The sequence below is a fragment of the Dipodomys ordii genome, unplaced genomic scaffold (assembly GCF_000151885.1).
Source record: "Dipodomys ordii isolate 6190 unplaced genomic scaffold, Dord_2.0 Scaffold6, whole genome shotgun sequence".
Lineage (NCBI taxonomy): Eukaryota > Metazoa > Chordata > Mammalia > Rodentia > Heteromyidae > Dipodomys > Dipodomys ordii.
The window spans coordinates 16,744,361-16,761,339 of NW_012267222.1; the positions used below are offsets into that span (position 1 = coordinate 16,744,361).

A 16,979-nucleotide genomic window follows, 5' to 3' on the forward strand; every position below is an offset into this window, starting at 1 on the left:
GAGGATTGGGCCATAGAGAGTTCCAGATGAGTTGTGGGAGTCCGGCTGAATCTGCAGTTCTAGAGAACTTTGGCAAACTATCCACATTTCCACCTCAGAGGCACACAGACAACACTTGACAGTCTTCAGGGCAGTCAGACTAAGTGATCCAATGCCAGTCTGCCAGCTGTGTGGCCATGGTCTCAGCAGAGGGACCGCAGAGCAGCTCCCGCAAGGTGCCTGCCTTGCCCTGGATCTCAGACCACAAGGCACGTGGTTGCTTCAAAAGACCTTCTATGTTTAAAGACATCCAGATACTGAGCCTGGGGAAGGAAACGATTTGTCCATACCCAGATAAGCCAAGGCGCCTTTAGTAGATCTTGTACAGACTTCTAAGTTTGTGCATGTTAAAGGCAATGGGAACAGAGTACCCTGGCTTTTCTCTGCTTTGGAAGACTTCTGCATAGTCCGGAGCCACCAAGACTGGGGAAGCTAGCCAGCTTCTAATTGAAGTAGCCAGCGGCACATCCACAGCTGCGGAAGCAATTGACTTGCCATTGCTGTATTGGGGATTTGTGATTGCAGAAGGCCTGCTCTCCCCTTTGATGTATACACAGGTTGGAATCCCCAAGCAGCTATGGTCTCCTGGCCCAGCAGAGCTGCTGCGTCTAAAGATAGGGTCAGTAGTCTGTTAATCCTTAAGATACTTGCGAGAAATACAAATGCCACTTAGAAATTTCCTGGACCCTGGTTATTTACCAGACTGCAATCCCTCTGGGAAGTGTTTAATCCTGCAGCAAATACAGAAAGGCAAACCTTGGCTTTAAGAGAATCAGAGTTCATTGTGCAGGCGGCAGGTGCTCCGGAAAGGGCTGTGTTAGACAGAGCCAACACTCTGGGAAGAAATATCCTGGTTGCAGCTGCTTCAGGCACAGCCTTGGAACTTGTGGTTGCTCCAGAGGAGGAGGGAGCATAAGGCTGGGATTCCTCAGGCGCTTGGTGCATGTGCAGATGTGTCTGACCCCCCAAGGACATACTGTGGACATGAGGCCCAAGGGCCACAGGTGCACAGGCTCACACGGCACTTGGAGCCAGGCTGCATGGAAGGCCTTGCCACACAAGTGTGCTCTTGGCTCACAGACGGGGACCCCAGGTGGGCGCCTGTGGGCTCAGGGGTTCCCCTCCCCGTCTTCCTGAGAGATGCCCAGCACTGACTTGTGGGGGATGCCGCACTCTTGCAGAGACTTGGTGAGGTCTGTGAACCGTCTCCTGGGCACCTCTATCGTCTCGATGCTGCAGTGTTGATAGGTGGTTCTATTCTTCTGCTCGGCCACAGTAAGGACGGTCTGGAGGTCATCCGTGGGCCGGAAGTGACGCACGAACCTCTGGCCTGATGGCGATCGGACAGCAAGCAGCAGCCTGGGTTCTTGGTCTGAGGGTTCCTCCAGGGTTCCAGGCCTGGGGCTGCCCTGCCTCTTGGTGTGGATGACAAACTTCCTCTCTAGGGCAAGAGCTGGAACTCTAGAATCTTCTTTCTTTGTCTTCATGGTGCAGGCCTCCTCGTGATAAAGAGCCTGAATGCTGCTTAGTTGCAGGGAGCTAGCCTTCCTCCCCACTGTACCCAAAGCCTCCTCCTTCAGGCCTCTTCTGCTGATGGATGGGAGGACTGGGTACTTGTTGAGGGAAGAGGAGGCCCCCATGGGTACTTGCAGTAGCTCGGGGAACTCATCTGGGACTCCCTGCGTTGGAGATGTGGGTGTACAGGCTCCTGGTTTCTGACTGCTTGGTGACTCCGAGGAACTGGCTGGTGGTGGAGAGGAAGGTCCGCAGTGAGAGCCTGACTGTGTGCCCTGGGGTTTGTGCAGACTGGGCCGCTTGCGGCCTTTGGCAGACTTGGGCCTGATGACATGCATTTTCAGTGAGTTTGGCTTCCAGATGAAAGCAGATGAGCTCTCAGCTGCTGTGTTAAGAGGGATGCGTTCTGGTGGTGCTATGGTCACAGGGCCTTCTGTGGCCATTGCTTCTCAGGGCCCCTAAGGAAGCAAAAACAGAGGCCTTTGGTTAACTTTCCTGGGACACCAGGATCCACACAAGGCCCTTCCCTGCAAGTGCTCAGAGCAAGCTTGATGGGGTCTCTCTCTGGATTGCTGGCATTTGGAGGGAGCGATACCAGCTACCATTCATTCATTCATTCATTCATTCATTCCTCACACTTGGAATATATCAGTGAACCAAAGACCTTTCAGCTTAAATTATTAGAATGACAAACAACAGGTTTAACCCATAGTAACTAGGCAAGGGATTAAGGTAGGGGACTAATTCTTGCTCGTATGGGGAGGGGCCTTTAAGCTGGAGAGGATGGTGATGAAAGGGAATGTGTCCTGAGACAGTCTAGACCCAGGGTCAGCCAACATTCTCTGTATATATTTTCTGCTTTGGGAAACAGAGTCTTGCCTGCACCTGCTTAGCTCCATCATCACTGCACAAAGTCACTGTGGGCAGTGCCTTCAACAAATGTGGGGCTGTGTTCAAGCATGATATTATTCACAAAAAATGGGGCAGGCAAGATTGGGCCCCTGGGCTCTAGGCTGTCAAGCCTGGTCTCAAAGTGTCCAGGGGAGGGGAGCAGCTGGGTGAAATCCTGGGACAGGCAGAGCTTGCTGTGCTCAGGGAACTCGCAGGATCCTAGCGTTGGCAGCCCTATACCACCCATGGACGAAGACAGATGGAGATATAGTCAGTGGCAGCAATGGCCATCTTTGCAAAGAGAGAGAAAGTAACCATGTGAAGGCCTCTGCACCATGAGACAACTGGGCGACCACTCAATCTTAGCCAGGAATCCGGGCTCAGCTCTACGCCAGAGCAGGCAGAGCAGCAGGTCGCTTGTCCTGTCACAGCCCTTTAGATGGCCCGCCCTAGCATGTTATTCACTGGAGAAAAACACACTCTGAGACCCCATTTTCCTTCTGCCACAGGCCTTCCTCCTTCCTCCTCCCCTATTCACCCATAGCTTGTCTGTCCTTCATTTTCCTTCTATCTTTTGATTCACCCTTGCTAGGATAGGAGGCTCCGCACAAATTGCTTAATGCAATATTAGTCCCTAACTGGGCTAGGAGGAGAGGAGCCAGAAGGCCCTCCTGCCAGAGCTGACGGGGAAGGTGCTTAGATTCTAGAGCTGGGGTGGACAAGCCCTTCCTGGCAGAGCCAGAGAGTAACTATTTGGAGTTCTGTAGCCCATGTAAGTCTATCCTAACTCTTGTCTTTCAATGTAGCCATGGAGAATAAGTAAATGAATGGGTTGGTGACAACCAATCAAACTTCTTGTGGGACTCTGATATTTGAATTTCATGTCATTTTCATAGGTCACCATATACATGTCTTTGGACTTGTTGGTGTTTTAATGCATAAAAGCTATTCTTAGCCCATGAGACACAAGGTAACAAATCACCTAGTTTTTATCTGTGGGCCATAATTTGTTGAACCCTGCTATCCTAAGGAAACTCTGGGTACACGTAAATTCAGCAGCTCACGTGAGCCAGAAGATATGGTAGTTGCCTGGTAGTCACACTCCTGGCTGGTGACAGAGTCTGAAACAGAATCCATGTCTTATGACATCTAGTTTTGTATTCTTTTGTACTAGAAACAAGTCACTCCTGTCCTCTTGCAGTCCTGGGTTTGACCTCAGGGCTTCATGCTTGCGGGGCAAGCATTCTACCACTTGAGCCATGCCCCAGCCGATAAGCCTGTTCTTGAAGGGGCAGTTTTGGCTTTCTCCAGGCACATCACATCTTGTCTGTCTGCTGCCCACTACCTTGCCAACACCCTGAAGACCTGTGGATTAGCTCTCCCACTCCTGGTGCTCAGGAATGCTTAGTTGACCTGACAGAAGCAAAGCACTGAAGCCCGATGGGAACATTCAGTCTTGGGGGAATGGAACTACCACATCTTGTCACATGTTTCAACACCCTTCCCCACTCCCTCAGCACCAACACCTCCCACCTCCTCCTCCTGTCTCCCAGTATACCTTTCCTAAGATGCGGCTGACCTCCTGCTGGACTCCCTTGCCTTCCGCTGCAGGGCCTTCCGTGGTGATTAATGCTTTCTCTGCTCACAGGCTGGCCAGCTTACTCTCTTGCTTACTGAAGATTTTCTGGTGATTTCCTCCCAACCCACGGTCCCCAAGAAACAGCATGTGTGGGCACAAGGACAGAGGACCAGGAGTCACAAGACCTCAGGTTAGTCTATTTCAGGCTCTGACACCAGCCAGCCATACGACCATCCTACCTTTCTGATACACAACAATTCCTCATTGAGCAGATTAGCAACACGACCTTGAAGATATTATTTAAATGCTTGTGAACTTCAGCCCCCCAACCCAAAGCAATGCAGGTACAATTCTGAGGCCTTAGAGAAAAAGGAAAGAGGTTTTGTTTGGGGTTTGGTGTGACTGGGAACCTATTGCTAGAACATTCCCCAGGGTGCTGGTGGTGTGTCTCCTAGTCCCTGCTAACCTGGGTCTCAGGCCCAGAAACACCAGGATGTTGACTCCAGTCAGCTACCTCCTATGCAGTTACCTCAAAACTGTGGGAAAACTTCCTGAACTGCTCACTTCCCTTCCAAGGCCATGTCTTCACTCACCTCAAATCCACTTCCTCCAAGTTCCCCTGTTGACCAGTGTCATTCCACCCCTCAGGCTGTATGCTCTAATCTTGCCACTCTGCACTTTCCCAGTGTGGGGTAAATGGAGTCAGACTTCTCTCACTATGGCCTCTGGAGGGCTTTGGGCCTACACATCCCAAGGACTGGGAGTCAGCTGGCTCAGCAAATCTAGGTAACCTTGAGTCATGTATGCATGTGCCATCTTAGGTAGCCCAGTAGGTAGCCTTGAGACTGGCCTTGTGTGGCCATCCTTGGCCAGATGCCACATTTATCTAGAGAGGGTATAAACAGGTACCACACAAGGGCAGGTTAAAGCGTGGGATGACAGCGAGCTGCCCCTGAAGGACAGGGGTGGTGTCGATGATGGAATGCAGGCTGTGAATCTATGCTGGGGTGGACCAGTGTGCTGTGATGCTGGGGACTGTGAGGCTGTTGCTACTGCCAGTGATTACTGTGCAGACAGACAGCTTTGAATAAACATGGCGTGCATCCCCACTTTGCCTGGCATCCTGGTCTCTGGCTTTCCTGAATCAAAGGAGAACTTGAGAACACAACCCAACAACATAAGGGCATTTCCTCTTCTGCACCACCAAACCACAATGAACCCAAGCGCACAGTTCCTGCGTGTTCCCAACATCCTGTTGCATCCGAAGTTTGGGACAGTGATCCTCCATTTTGCATTTTATTTTATTTTTTAATCCAAGTATTCCTAGAGCTACCTTTTCTATTAGGGGCCTCACCATTCCATCAGATGTCTGTATGTATAGACAAAAGTTTATTAACAACATTGGCCTCTCTCATCCCATCCCAGATACTTTCTACTTTTCTTCTAGCATTTTAAAGGTCTCATGTTTGCTTCATTACACTCACAGCCTGAGTCTCTCTCCACTCTCATTTCCCACTTCTTGCCTATCGTTCCCACCCCAATCTGGCTGCCAGGATCTTAGGAGCCACTTCCTTAGCAAAGTTTTGACACCTGAAACACCTGCCCCTGTCCATGTTCATTTCATCTGCATTCTGTGAGGGCTGTGGTTTTTCTGAGTTCACTTCTCTAGTCTTTCACTTGCAGGAAGCAGCTCTGCCCTTTACGTCAGGGTGACAGGAGAAAGACAGAACTGTCCGATGATGAGCCAAAGATAAGATCCACCCCCAGCCCCTATCCTACCCACCCTCCCCCACAGGGGAATGGCTATTAATTTGCCCACAGCTTCCACATAATCATCACAGGTTTGGCTTCCAACACCCACACATGCCTCGGGAAGGTTTATCTGTCAGTAAGTTTGGTAACTTAGAAACCTCTTCCTTAACAACCCTGATGTGAGGGAAAGTCATGTGTTCTTACAGGCACTCTTGCTAGATTATTTTTAACAGTAAAACTTGAGTATGTGCATGCACTTGCTATACCTTTTGGTACTATATAATTAGCTATGTTCAGGGGGTGTCATAATCAAGACACTCTGGTCATAAGATAACATGACTGCAAGCTAGCTCAAGAGAAAAACTTCAATTATGACTAATTCCCAAAAGCCCACTCATGGCTATTTAGAGATTTAACACCTCCTTCAGGTAAAACCGTTATATCCAACCTGATTTCGTAACCCACTGCCTCCTCCTGAGGGTAGTGACCATCTGCTACATGGGGGAAACACTAGTTCTCCCAGCATCTAGTGCAAGGGCTGGGGAGGTGGGGAAAACTAGTATTTGGGTGAACCAAGCCAACTATGCCTTTCTTTTTTGGTGTATGTGGTATGAGGGCTTGAACTCAGGGCCTGGGTGTGGTTCCCATGTTTTTGTTTTTGTTTTTTTTCTCAAGACTGATGCTCCACTTTTGGAGCTAGTCAATTAGAGATAAGAGTTTCACAGACTTTCTTGCCAGGGCTGGCTTTGAACCATGATCTCAGCCTCTTGAGTGGCTAGGATTACAGGCCTGAGCTCCTGGCACTCAGCTTCCAACTGTGCCTTTTCTATTCTCACCTTGGGTCCCAAACGCTGCCTAATATCCTGGGTCCAGACATCCTTAAGCCTGTTCAGTGCATTTCACCACCTCTAGTTCTGGCAGACACCCAACCACCAAGTGATCTGACAAGATCTGGGCGTAGGCATCCATCAAGCTGCCAGCTGAATAGGCAAGTGGCCTGTTTACTTAAACATAAGGGCTGGCTGCAGTGGCCTGCTAGGAGGCAAGAATCAAACACTGGGCACTGTTGCCAGGAGGGCAGGTGCCCATTCCTTAAGATTACCACCTGATCCCCTGGAAGGAAGGAAAATCAGATAGGAGACATGCAAACAAGATCTCTGCATTCCAAGGGCACCCACAAAACCCATCTCAAGGTCAGCCCAGTCTATTTCACAACCCAAATTGAAACCAATAAAAGCAATAAAATATAACCACCCACATACCATCTGCTGGTTTATTGCAAGATGCATACATTTGAATTGGTCTTTTAAAACTGTTTATCAGTTAATGTCACCTCCTGCCACCTCCCCCCCCATCCCTACCAGCCTCCCCTCAAGGCAGGCCTGCAGGATGAAATGGCTGCAAGAACATGGTAGTTGGCTGGAGAATGAGAAAACCTTGGGAGGAAACTTGGGGAAGATTTCTGGGCAGAAAGGGGAGGGGGGAGGGGGAGGGAGGCAAAGATAACTCAATCCCTTCTGCTTTTCTTGGCAGCGCTACAAGCAAACAACCTAAAAGTGCAGAGGGGTTGGGGAGAGGGGGCAAGAAAGAACTTCTAGAAAAAGAAAATTGACTTGGGTCAAAGGGCACAGGTCTGGGGGAGGCTCCGGCCTGTGTGACAGAGACGTCTTTTTGTGTCCTTGGTCTGTGTCCAGAGGCGCTGTGTACCCCCTCCAGAAGGGCATGGCCCCAAAGCTTTCCTAGGCTCCTCAGCGGTGGCTGCAAGCCTGACTCTCCTCCTGCTCCAGTCTTCCAGGGATTTCCGCCCCCCTGGGGCCAGGTTTGAGGGGGTCCAACCCGGGTGGTTTGTGGGGTGTTTGGGGCTCTGCCCTCTCCTGGGGTCCCCGTGCAGGCGGGGGTGGGGGGTGGGGGGAGGCCTCGGGTCTGACAGCAGGCCTCACTCACCTCTGCACTCCATCCGCCTGCGCCCGGCTGCCTGCGTCCAGCTGGTAAACAGCCCCGTCGCCCGGCAACCGCCCGGGGTGGGGGGCCACGTGCTTCCGGCCTGACCGGAACCTGGCTGCCCAGTGCGGGGGCGGGAGGCCGTGGAGGAGCTGGGCCCGCACCCGCAGGGCGGAGGTGCTTCAGGTGTGCCAGGTGTGGCCCTGCCCTGGGGAGGTGGCCCCGACCCGGCCTGCACCTCCTCTTCCTCTCCTTGTCATCTCTAGGGGAAGGGGTGGGCCGGCCCCGGGTGTCACCCCATTCACTTCAAACACCCCTTGTTTTTCTGTGACGTTGGGTTAGGCCCCGGCCCTCTCCAATTTTAACATGGGGGTTAAGATTCATTCCCGTGGTCCCTAGAAGCAGAGGGGCTGTTTGGGGGGGGGTGTCTGAGCATGGGGGCCTGCTCATCACCCGCACCTCCTTCCTGAGCCTTCCAGAGCCTTCTGGTCACTGGCACCCAGACCTCCTCCGAGGGCCTGACCGCTTTGCTTTGGGGACGCTTTCCCCTCTCCCTCATCAGGGCGGCTCACAGTCTGTCACTTCAGCCCTTCTCTGGGTAAGAATTTCCCCCTGCTCCTGCTCTGCCTGCCCATGGGATGAGGCCAGGCCGCGTCCATCTGCCTTCACCCGCACTCTGGTGGAAGGGACAGTGTGCTTTCTGATTTCCAGTCAGACTGTCAGCTCTCCCCAGCAGGACCTCCGGTTCCTCTCCTGCATCCTAGCCGTTCTCCTCAGCGACTCCTTCAAACCTTGTTCTTACTATGAAACCTCTTGACTCCCCCTCCTTCCTCCCACTTGGATGATAGTCCTTGTCCTCAGCAGAGGAAAACCCTGAAGCCATCTTATGGAAACTTCTCCACCTGCCATGAGACCTACAAGCTTGACTATCTCCACACCCATCCATATCCCCAAGCTTTGTTCTTGCTTGTCTCTTTGGCCTGCATGATTCTTCCCTCCCCAACCTTTGCCCCTTCTTCCATTTGCCTAATTTCCACCTGTCCTTCATATCCCATCAATGGATGAAGCCTTCCTTCCAAGTTGGAATTAAGATGACTCCAAACCAGGTGTGGTGAGGATCAGCTATAATCCCAGCTACTCAGGAGGAAAAGGTAAGAGATGAATGCAGTCTGATGCTGAACTGAGCAAAAACACAAGACCTCATCTGAAAAAAAAAAAAAAGCTAAAAAATTCAAAAGGACTAGGAGTGTGATAGAGTGCTTGCCCAGCAAGGTAGTGGCCCAGAGTTCAATCCCCAGCACTGTCCAAAAAAAAAAAGATGGCTTCAAAAGGAGTCCCAGCTGAACTTACTTTCTTCCAAGCTCTGCTCTAGAATTTTGGAATATGCAGATAAATAATTTAATGACTATATTATTAGAATCCAATTTTAGTAGATATTCAAGAATCATAGATTCATTCATTATCTAGCATTATGGCCAAATATTTGCTCTCTGGTCTATTTTGTACTTGTAGGCACAAGATTTTGATAGGAACACAAGCCTAACCTTTCTTTTAAGACATTCAAAAGCTGGTTGAGAAGACACTTTGTATCTAGATAAAGAGATTATTTTCAGTACAATTTGAGCCAAAGGTGGAAGAGCAGGCACAGGCTAGATGTGAGGATCGGCAAAGACACTGGCACATTCTTTGAGGGCAGGGAACTGGGATCATTTCAAAGGCTGTGTACAGTCTGCTGATGTGGGCGAGGAAGTGCCTGCCCCATGGCCACCACGGACATCCAGGAGGATGGAGGAGATGGTGGCAGTTTTAGAAGCTGGTGATTTTTTTTGCAGTTAGGTGCTAGCAGCTTATTTCTTGTTAATGATTCTGTCAGAAATATCTAAGCAATGCTCTTCAGCGCCCACTCAGAAAAGATTAAAGTAGATTCTTCATCAGCTATTTTAACATCAACTAGCAATTATGCAATCCTTGGAGACTCAGATTGGCTTCTTACCTGCTGTATGCGTGTGTGCATGCACTTGGTCCGTCTGCCCCTGCTGACACCTGGTGCTGTAATGGTTGTGCCTGTGGCCTGTTTCATATTCAGCAGCACATACCTTTTGCTCTCCAGGGCCCTGTGGAAGAAAGGAAAGGAAACAAGCCAGTTCCGTGGTGAGACTCTACTGCCTTTATCTTCTGACTTTCTCTACAGAGAGTTTCTTCAAAGGCTGCCCTGGACTCAGCACACACACACACACGCACATGCACACACACACACACACAGATGGGGTTCTCAGGAAACATGGTAGAGGTCACTGCCCTCTTAAGTGTCCTCACCTTCCTTTTCAGCTATGTCCCATTCCACTCTCCAGGTCTCTTCTGGGATCAGCTGGTTTGTTCTCCAAATGGGCCTTCAGCCTTTTTATCTTGGGTCTTCGGTCTTGCCTGCTTCAGCTTGCTTCTCTCCTTGAAGTGAAACTGCCTGCTCCTCTCAAGCCTGTTTTAAAAGCTGCCTCTTCTGTGAAGGCCATTCTTGACCATCCTCTCCTCAATCTCCCATGCTATTTCTGGTCCCTTCTGGTCCAGTGGAATTTACCCAAGATGGTGCCATGCACCTTCACTAGATCAGCTCTCCTCCATGGAGGAGAGCTTTGCCTTAAACTCAGGGCTTTCTGCTGGTGAGCTGCAGAGCTCACATTCAGCTGGTCCCCAGATTCACTATACCCCCAGGATCCCACCTCTGCCACTCTGTTCTCAAGTGGCATTTAGAGCTACCTGATGCACTGGGGTTGTAGGTATGGATCCTAGAGTCAATGCTTGAGTATGAATTCTGGTTCCACTACTTGTCAGTTGAGGACTTTGGAGTTTTTAAGATTGGATTGTGGTGAGGGTGAAAATAAGTTTTGCAGTGCCTGGCAGGTGGAGGTTCTTGGTGAGGGTTGATAATCTTTTTCTTGTTTCCATCTTACCATAGGGCTCTCCCTCAGTAGGTTACGAGCTCCTTGGGGGCAGGAATTTATAGATCGCAGAGTCCTCTGCTCTGCTTACACAATGCCTGCTTTCCTGTAAGTGCTCAGTAGATGATAATTAAATTAATAACGATGTTGGTGCTGATTCCAACAACCAGGTCTTCTACCAAGAGAGTCACAAGCTCCCAGGTGGTATCCTTCAGGATACCAACTAGAAGGCTTAATGAGCCCCCCTCCCACCCTGAGGGCTGGCCAGAGATGGAAGCTCCAGTGTCTTAGCAGCTTGGCCCCAAAGAACCCTTGACCCCATCTTGAACTGGTGGCTTCTAGATTTCAGAGTCTCTACCCAGGGTCTTGCTATGCTGTTCCTTTAGACCTGTGGATGGAGATCACAGATAATGTTTAAGCAAAGTCACAAGGCCTAGAGTTGCTCAGTTAGTTGTGATTCCTTGTGCATTACTTTCTAAGCAGACCTACTGAAGGACGTTTCTAGATAATGAAACATAATCCTTGAAGTACTGCAGAGTTGTGTTATTTCCCCCCCCACATCACTGGAAAACATCCAAAAAATGTGTTGCCTACTCTCCAGACTTGTGGAGTGGAACTATCAGACACTGTCAGTGACCTTGGCTACTGTTAGGAGAGCGTTCACCTCCAGAACTTGAAGAATGTACCAGCCTCAGGGAGTGGAGGGGAAGGTCATTGTCTCCATCTTAGATAAGGAAGTTTAACTGAGGAGCTTAAATCCTTCTGATGGGAAATGGTGGAACAGCTCTGACTCTTTTTTGACACAGAGCCAAAGTTAGTGGAGGAGACCATTGCTATCTCTTGCACAATGCAAACATTCTAGCAACTCACTGTCACTAATGGTACTCTAGGTACAATATAGTTGGTGTGGGCCCAGCCATCTGCCCCTACACTCAGAGCCCCAGGATCCTACCCTTTGATGGTTATTGTTTGGATCATTTCCCCCTGCCCTTCCTATTAAGAAAAGCCACTCTTGAATTCCAGTCCTTTTCAACTGCTGGGTCTCAGAGAAAGAGGCTGAGCTGTTCATTAGAATTGTATGTGAAAGAAGATGATAGTGATAATGTGCAGATTTGCTTGGTTTGTTTTGCCTTCTCATTTGAGTTTGGGTTACACAGCCTTCTTGTCTTCCAAGTAGAAAAAATGCTGAGGGATGAAGACTAGCCTTGGGGTTAACCAGGGCCCTGCTGATTTACAATGAAAATTGCAAATTTACCTAATCTCTGCCCTCCTTGATAATACTGAGATTGATAACACCTGCCTCCGTGTGAAGTTTTCATTGTTTCATTGTCTTTGGAAGCACTGGGGATTGAACTCAGACCTCATGCTGGCTAGGCTGGTACTCTACCACTTGAGCTACACTTTTTGTTCTCATGGTGAGTTCCATATGGGTACTCAATGGGTTATAGTCACTGTTATTTCTATGAGCTGAAGAATAAGATTCTGATCATTCATTTATTCATTCATTCATTCCTCAAGTATTCATGGCCCACATACCATGAGGATAACAATGTGAGGACTTAGTGAGTAGTATATGTTCAAAAACTGTGCAAAGAATTAAATGAATGTAATGTATAGGATGCCTGTAATTCTCTTTTAGTGTCTAGTTCTACCAGTCATGGCTCTAAGCAGGCCCTGGGACAAGATGGACTTTGCTCCTCAGGATGCTGGCAAACAGGCTCTTTCCATCCTCTTTTCCTGGGAGGGAGGGGAGCTGACCACAGCTGTCTGAATGATGCATTGATAGGCCGAGGGAAGCCCCTAAGGCTCTGCTGCCTCAGAAGTTGGTGTCGAGTCTCTGGCCCTGTGCTCTAGGTGTTGATTCAGCACAGACCTGAGAGCCCCAAACCACAAGTCAAGTGGAGAGAACCATGTCCCTGTGGCCTAAGTGGCTTCCCATGAAGGTCAATGTCTGTGAAAACATCCTAAGACCTTGGAAATGCCAGATGACCCGGAGAGGGGAGGAGGCCTGGACTTGGAGTTAGGAACCAGAGACTGAGTAGTCATGTGGATCTTTTCCCAGTCACTTCTCTGAGTCTTGGTTTTCCTCCTCTGTCAAATGGAGAAGTGACAGTGGTCACTTGGTAGGGGTGCAGTGAGCAGGGGATGGGTGGAATCAGAATGTACTGGACTCAAAACCTTTCCATGGCCTTCCCTGGGGGGGTTGCCGCTCCTGCCTGTGATTTCAGAGGCCTTTCTTTGCACCACACCACAACAGGGTTCCCTGGCCCATGGGAGCTGGCCTGGGCTCCCTAGAAACAACTCTGAGACAGCACCATGCTAGGAGGTTCCCAGGGTGTGCAGCCATGGAATAGACAGGCAAGACTGGGGAGCAGAAGAAGCTGGTGTTTGGAGGATCTGGCACACACAGGGTCAAGTGGCTATGCAGGGAGACACTGACACAGAGGTGACTGCTGGGGTCTCAGCTGATCCTCCAGGGAGCCGTGGGGCCACCATACCTTTCAGAGCTGTCCTGCAAGAGGCCCAAGGCGGACCCTTAAAACCATTGCTGCACCAGGCACCAGCAGCTTGCACCTATAATTCTTGCTATTCAGGAGGCTGAGATCTGAGGATCACTGTTTGAAGCCGGCCTGGGCAAGACAGTCTGTGAGATTCTTATCTCCAATTAACCACCAAAAAGCTGGAAGTGGAACTGTGGCTCAAGTGGTAGAGCACCAGCCTTGAGTGACAAAGCTAAGGGACAGTGGCCCTGGTCATGAGTTCAAGCTCCTAGCATTGGCACAAAAAAGAAAGAAAGAAAAGAAAAGAAATTGCTGCCGCAAGCAGCCTGTGGTTAGCTCTTGGAGCAGAGGACTGCTGACTAGTGCTGAGGCGGTTGGACGCTCCCTTCCCCAGAACGCAATTGCTGTACTTTTAGAGCTGGTAGGCAAAGCAAAGTTAGAATTTTGCCCTTGCAGGGCTTTTGGTGGATCTTTGCTCTACATTTAACCTATCTGGTGTGTGTAGCCAGCTGGGCTAGACTCTGCTCATTAGCAAAGCACCCAGTAAGTGTTTTAACGAAAGTCTGATTTTGTTACCAGTCTTGGGCTAAGCCCCTTTCTCTGTCTCTTTAAAGTGTCGACACCTGCTTGTTTAAAACATGCCTTTCTTTGTGCACCAAACCCAGCACGACTGTTTCCCACCCCCCCCTCCCCGTACCCATGGTAACAGAACTTAATTTAAAAAAAAAGTCCAGGGCAGCAGTTGAAAGCAAGCTGTGGACAGAGTATGTGGCAGCTCCATGGCAGAGACGGAGTCCCACAGTGTCTGTCTGTGGCAGGGGTGCCTGCTGGGGGCGCTATTTCCTCAGCTGAACATAATGAAAAGGCCATGTTTACCTATCATGGAAGCTGATGGTGCAAACCAGTTTTATTTTCACTATTCCACCCGGTCCCCTCGGCAGCTGTGAGATGGTGAGGATTTGTTCACCCTCTCTGAACCTCTGCTGCCTGATCTCTGAAGTGATCATGAAAGTTGTGAGGATTGCATAATGTAATGCCTGCAATGACTGGGGAGTTTCTTTGTGAAGGTTTAACATGATTGATAAGAGATTTTTAGTCTCAACTTTCCAGAAGTGGAAACGAAGCATGAGAGGGTAAGTTTACGGCTCAGATTCCAGAGGTTGAAGAAAGAAGATGGAACTCGTCTTTCCTGAGCCCATTTCCATAGTGAACCATATCTGTGCTGTTTAAACCTGGGAGAACAGGGCCTACTGACTCCTCCAAAGGGGAAAAAAGTTGGAGAGTTAGTGTGTTGCCACGGAAAGAAAGAAAGAAAAATTACCACAATTTTTGCTTGCGTTTCTTGGGCTTCTGCTGGGACTTGAACTCAAGGCATACTCATTTGGCTTCTTTTTTCCTTCAAAGTTGGAGCTCTACCACTTGAGCCACAGCTCCACTTGTGGTTTTCTTTTTCCTGTTTTTCTCTGGTTAATTGGACTTCTCTTCCTGGGATGGCTTTGAACAGTGATCCTCAGATCTCAGCCTCCTGAGTAGGTAGGATTGCAGGCATTGAGTCACCAGAGCCTGGCTAACACTTGCGGTTTTCATGCCCTTCTTCTGTTTTATATTTGAGTCTAACACCAGGAAGAGTACCACATTCAGAGATAATTAGGTCTGAAAAAAGATCTAGCTGAGCCTTCTAGAAGCTGAAGGCTTTCAAAGCCTGTGCTGAAACTAGGGTTTGCACCCAGATGACCTCATCCAATTTTGGCCATTTCCTCCCCAAATAGGAATTCAGCTGGCAGCTGAAGCAGGACCCTGACACCCTGCACCCCTGGTCTCCTCAGGAATGAAGGTCATCGCCATCCTCATTGTCTGCGTCTCCTGCTGTAAGTACGAAGCCAGCTGTGCCACAACACGGTGCTCCTGTCTGCAGCATTGCTGTGCCGCTGGGCAAAGGAAGGGCACAAAGCTCAGAAGAGAACCAGGCTCCTGCAAACGTTCCGCTTCTGTCTCTGTTGTCTGTCCCTGTGCTGGAACCTCCTACAACTATGGGAAATCCATGCTCCCTGACCATGGAGAGGACATTGGGCTGTGGTTTCCCCACTCCCCAGAAACTTGTCCTTGGAATGGTGGTTGCCTTGAGCAAAGTATCTCAAGGACAACACTCAGATCCTCAGTTCAAGCCCTAGGACTGGCTCCTTAAAAAAATAAAGTCATATGGATTCCAGCCCTATACTGCAGATACATTTCTAGCTAATTAGATTAATTCTTATCAGAAAGACAGTCTTAGGATGGCTTGTGGAGTAAATGGTCATTCTAAAGTCCTGGCTGCTGGGAGATGGTCACAGGCTGCCAGGTGGACGGGGGCCTCTTGGGAGACCGTTGGGGTCTGTTGGGAAACTAAGAGACATTTGTTGAATTAGCTGTGAAACTATTTATTTAAATCAATTTTTCAGCTGACTTTTTATCCTTAAGTCAAAAGTGTCAAAACCAGGTTTCCCTCTTCCCCTCATGGTGAGATTTACGGTTCTCAGAGTCACTGTGGGGAGGAGGACCTCCTGTGTGTGTGTGTGTAGAACTGGTGCAGAGTCTCATGGGGCAACTGAGCACCCTGGGGCTCACACTCTGCCCATCCCCAGCACTGCTTCATCAACATGGTGTCTCACGTGGCAGTGAGACAGGAAGACGCCTGAGAAAACACTCTCCTCTCCTCCTTGCAAAACTAGGTTTATCTTCTTCAAGTTCATGTTTTGGAGTTTGCTTATTTTGTTAGGGCTTGGGCTTGAACTCAGGCCTGGGTGCTAGCTCTTAGCTTTACCCTCAAGGCTGGCACTCTACCATTTCAGCCACAGCTCCACTTCTGGCTTTTTGGTGATTCAGTGGAGACATTTCGACTCTTCTGACAACACTGGCTTTGAACTGCAGTCCTCAGATCTCAGCCTCCTGAGTGCTAGGATTACATGAATGAACAGCCAGCACCCAGTTCTAAGTTTATGTGTTCACTGTTGTTATTACAAAACTCATATATACCTGTAATTTAAAAGTCAAATGAGTGTACCCCATCCATCCCACAGCCTGATACATTTCTTCTAGAGCTGTACACTTAGGTATTCAAACACTGGGATAAAAAAGTAATGCAGGCTTATTATTTAAAAAAGAAAACAAACTGCCTAGCGGTGTACAAAATAAACATTGTCTGTTTCTTTGCTAGCCTGCCTCCTCACTCCCATCACCTAGAGATACTGCTATTAAGAGAAGCATATTTTCAAGACACATTTTTATTTTCCTCCTTTCAGTAGACAGGTGGGTGGTTTGCAGAGTTTGATATTGCAGATAATGCTGTGGTAAAAAAAAATCCGCATTTGTCATTGTGGGCCCACTTTCATAACCATTTTTTAGAAGTAAAAGTTTCTCGCTCGGAGTTGGGTGTTGGAGGCTTATGCTTGTAATCCTAGGAGGTTGAGATCTGAGGATCAAGGTTCCAAGCCAGTTGGGCCAGGAAAGTCTGTGAGACTCTTATCTCTAATCAACCACCAAAAAGCCTAAGTGAAGCTGTGGCTCAAGTGGTAGAGTGTTAAATTTGAGCACTAAAGCTGAGGGACAGTGCCCAGGCCCAGAGTTCAAGCCCCAGGACCTATGTGTGCATGCACACACGCACATATATATGCACACCTATACACACACACACACACACACACACACACAGTGTTTGTAGCTCTGAGTGCATTTGTTAGGGCTTTCAGCTTTCAGTTTTTCTAGTTACCACTGCTCCCCATGTGGTGGCCAGGGGTGGTAGTTTTTAACTACTCAGGGGAAAACCCTATTTGCCATTAGAGCATTCAT

General features: G+C 49.2%; 2 protein-coding genes across 7 annotated transcripts in view; one reads left to right on the plus strand and one right to left on the minus strand.

Annotated features, from left to right (window-relative positions):
- Positions 1–16,979, plus strand: part of Pla2g2c (phospholipase A2, group IIC) — a 68,586-nt gene that overhangs the window by 43,740 nt on the left and 7,867 nt on the right. For 2 of the 6 annotated variants that reach the window (XR_001175625.1, XM_013031020.1), the window contains exons 1-4: positions 7,829–7,912; positions 8,785–8,868; positions 9,828–9,868; positions 14,924–15,022. Coding sequence is in view for 5 of the 6 variants with exons in the window: in XM_013031020.1 (XP_012886474.1) it covers positions 14,983–15,022 (40 nt within the window). In the remaining variant the exon portion in view is untranslated. The other 4 variants (XM_013031026.1, XM_013031033.1, XM_013031042.1 and 1 more) reach the window with 4 other exon arrangements.
- On the minus strand, positions 975–7,836 carry Ubxn10 (UBX domain protein 10). Its single transcript, XM_013031015.1, has 2 exons — positions 7,721–7,836; positions 975–2,012 (listed from the first exon to the last, which is right to left on the minus strand). The coding sequence occupies exon 2, from the start codon at positions 1,995–1,997 to the stop codon at positions 1,149–1,151; it is 849 nt and encodes a 282-aa protein (XP_012886469.1). The 5' UTR covers positions 1,998–2,012; positions 7,721–7,836; the 3' UTR covers positions 975–1,148.

Excerpts from the sequence above, each read along its gene's own strand:
- Ubxn10 (XM_013031015.1), bottom strand. The coding sequence starts at position 1,997 with ATGGCCACAGAAGGCCCTGTGACCATAGCACCACCAGAACGCATCCCT.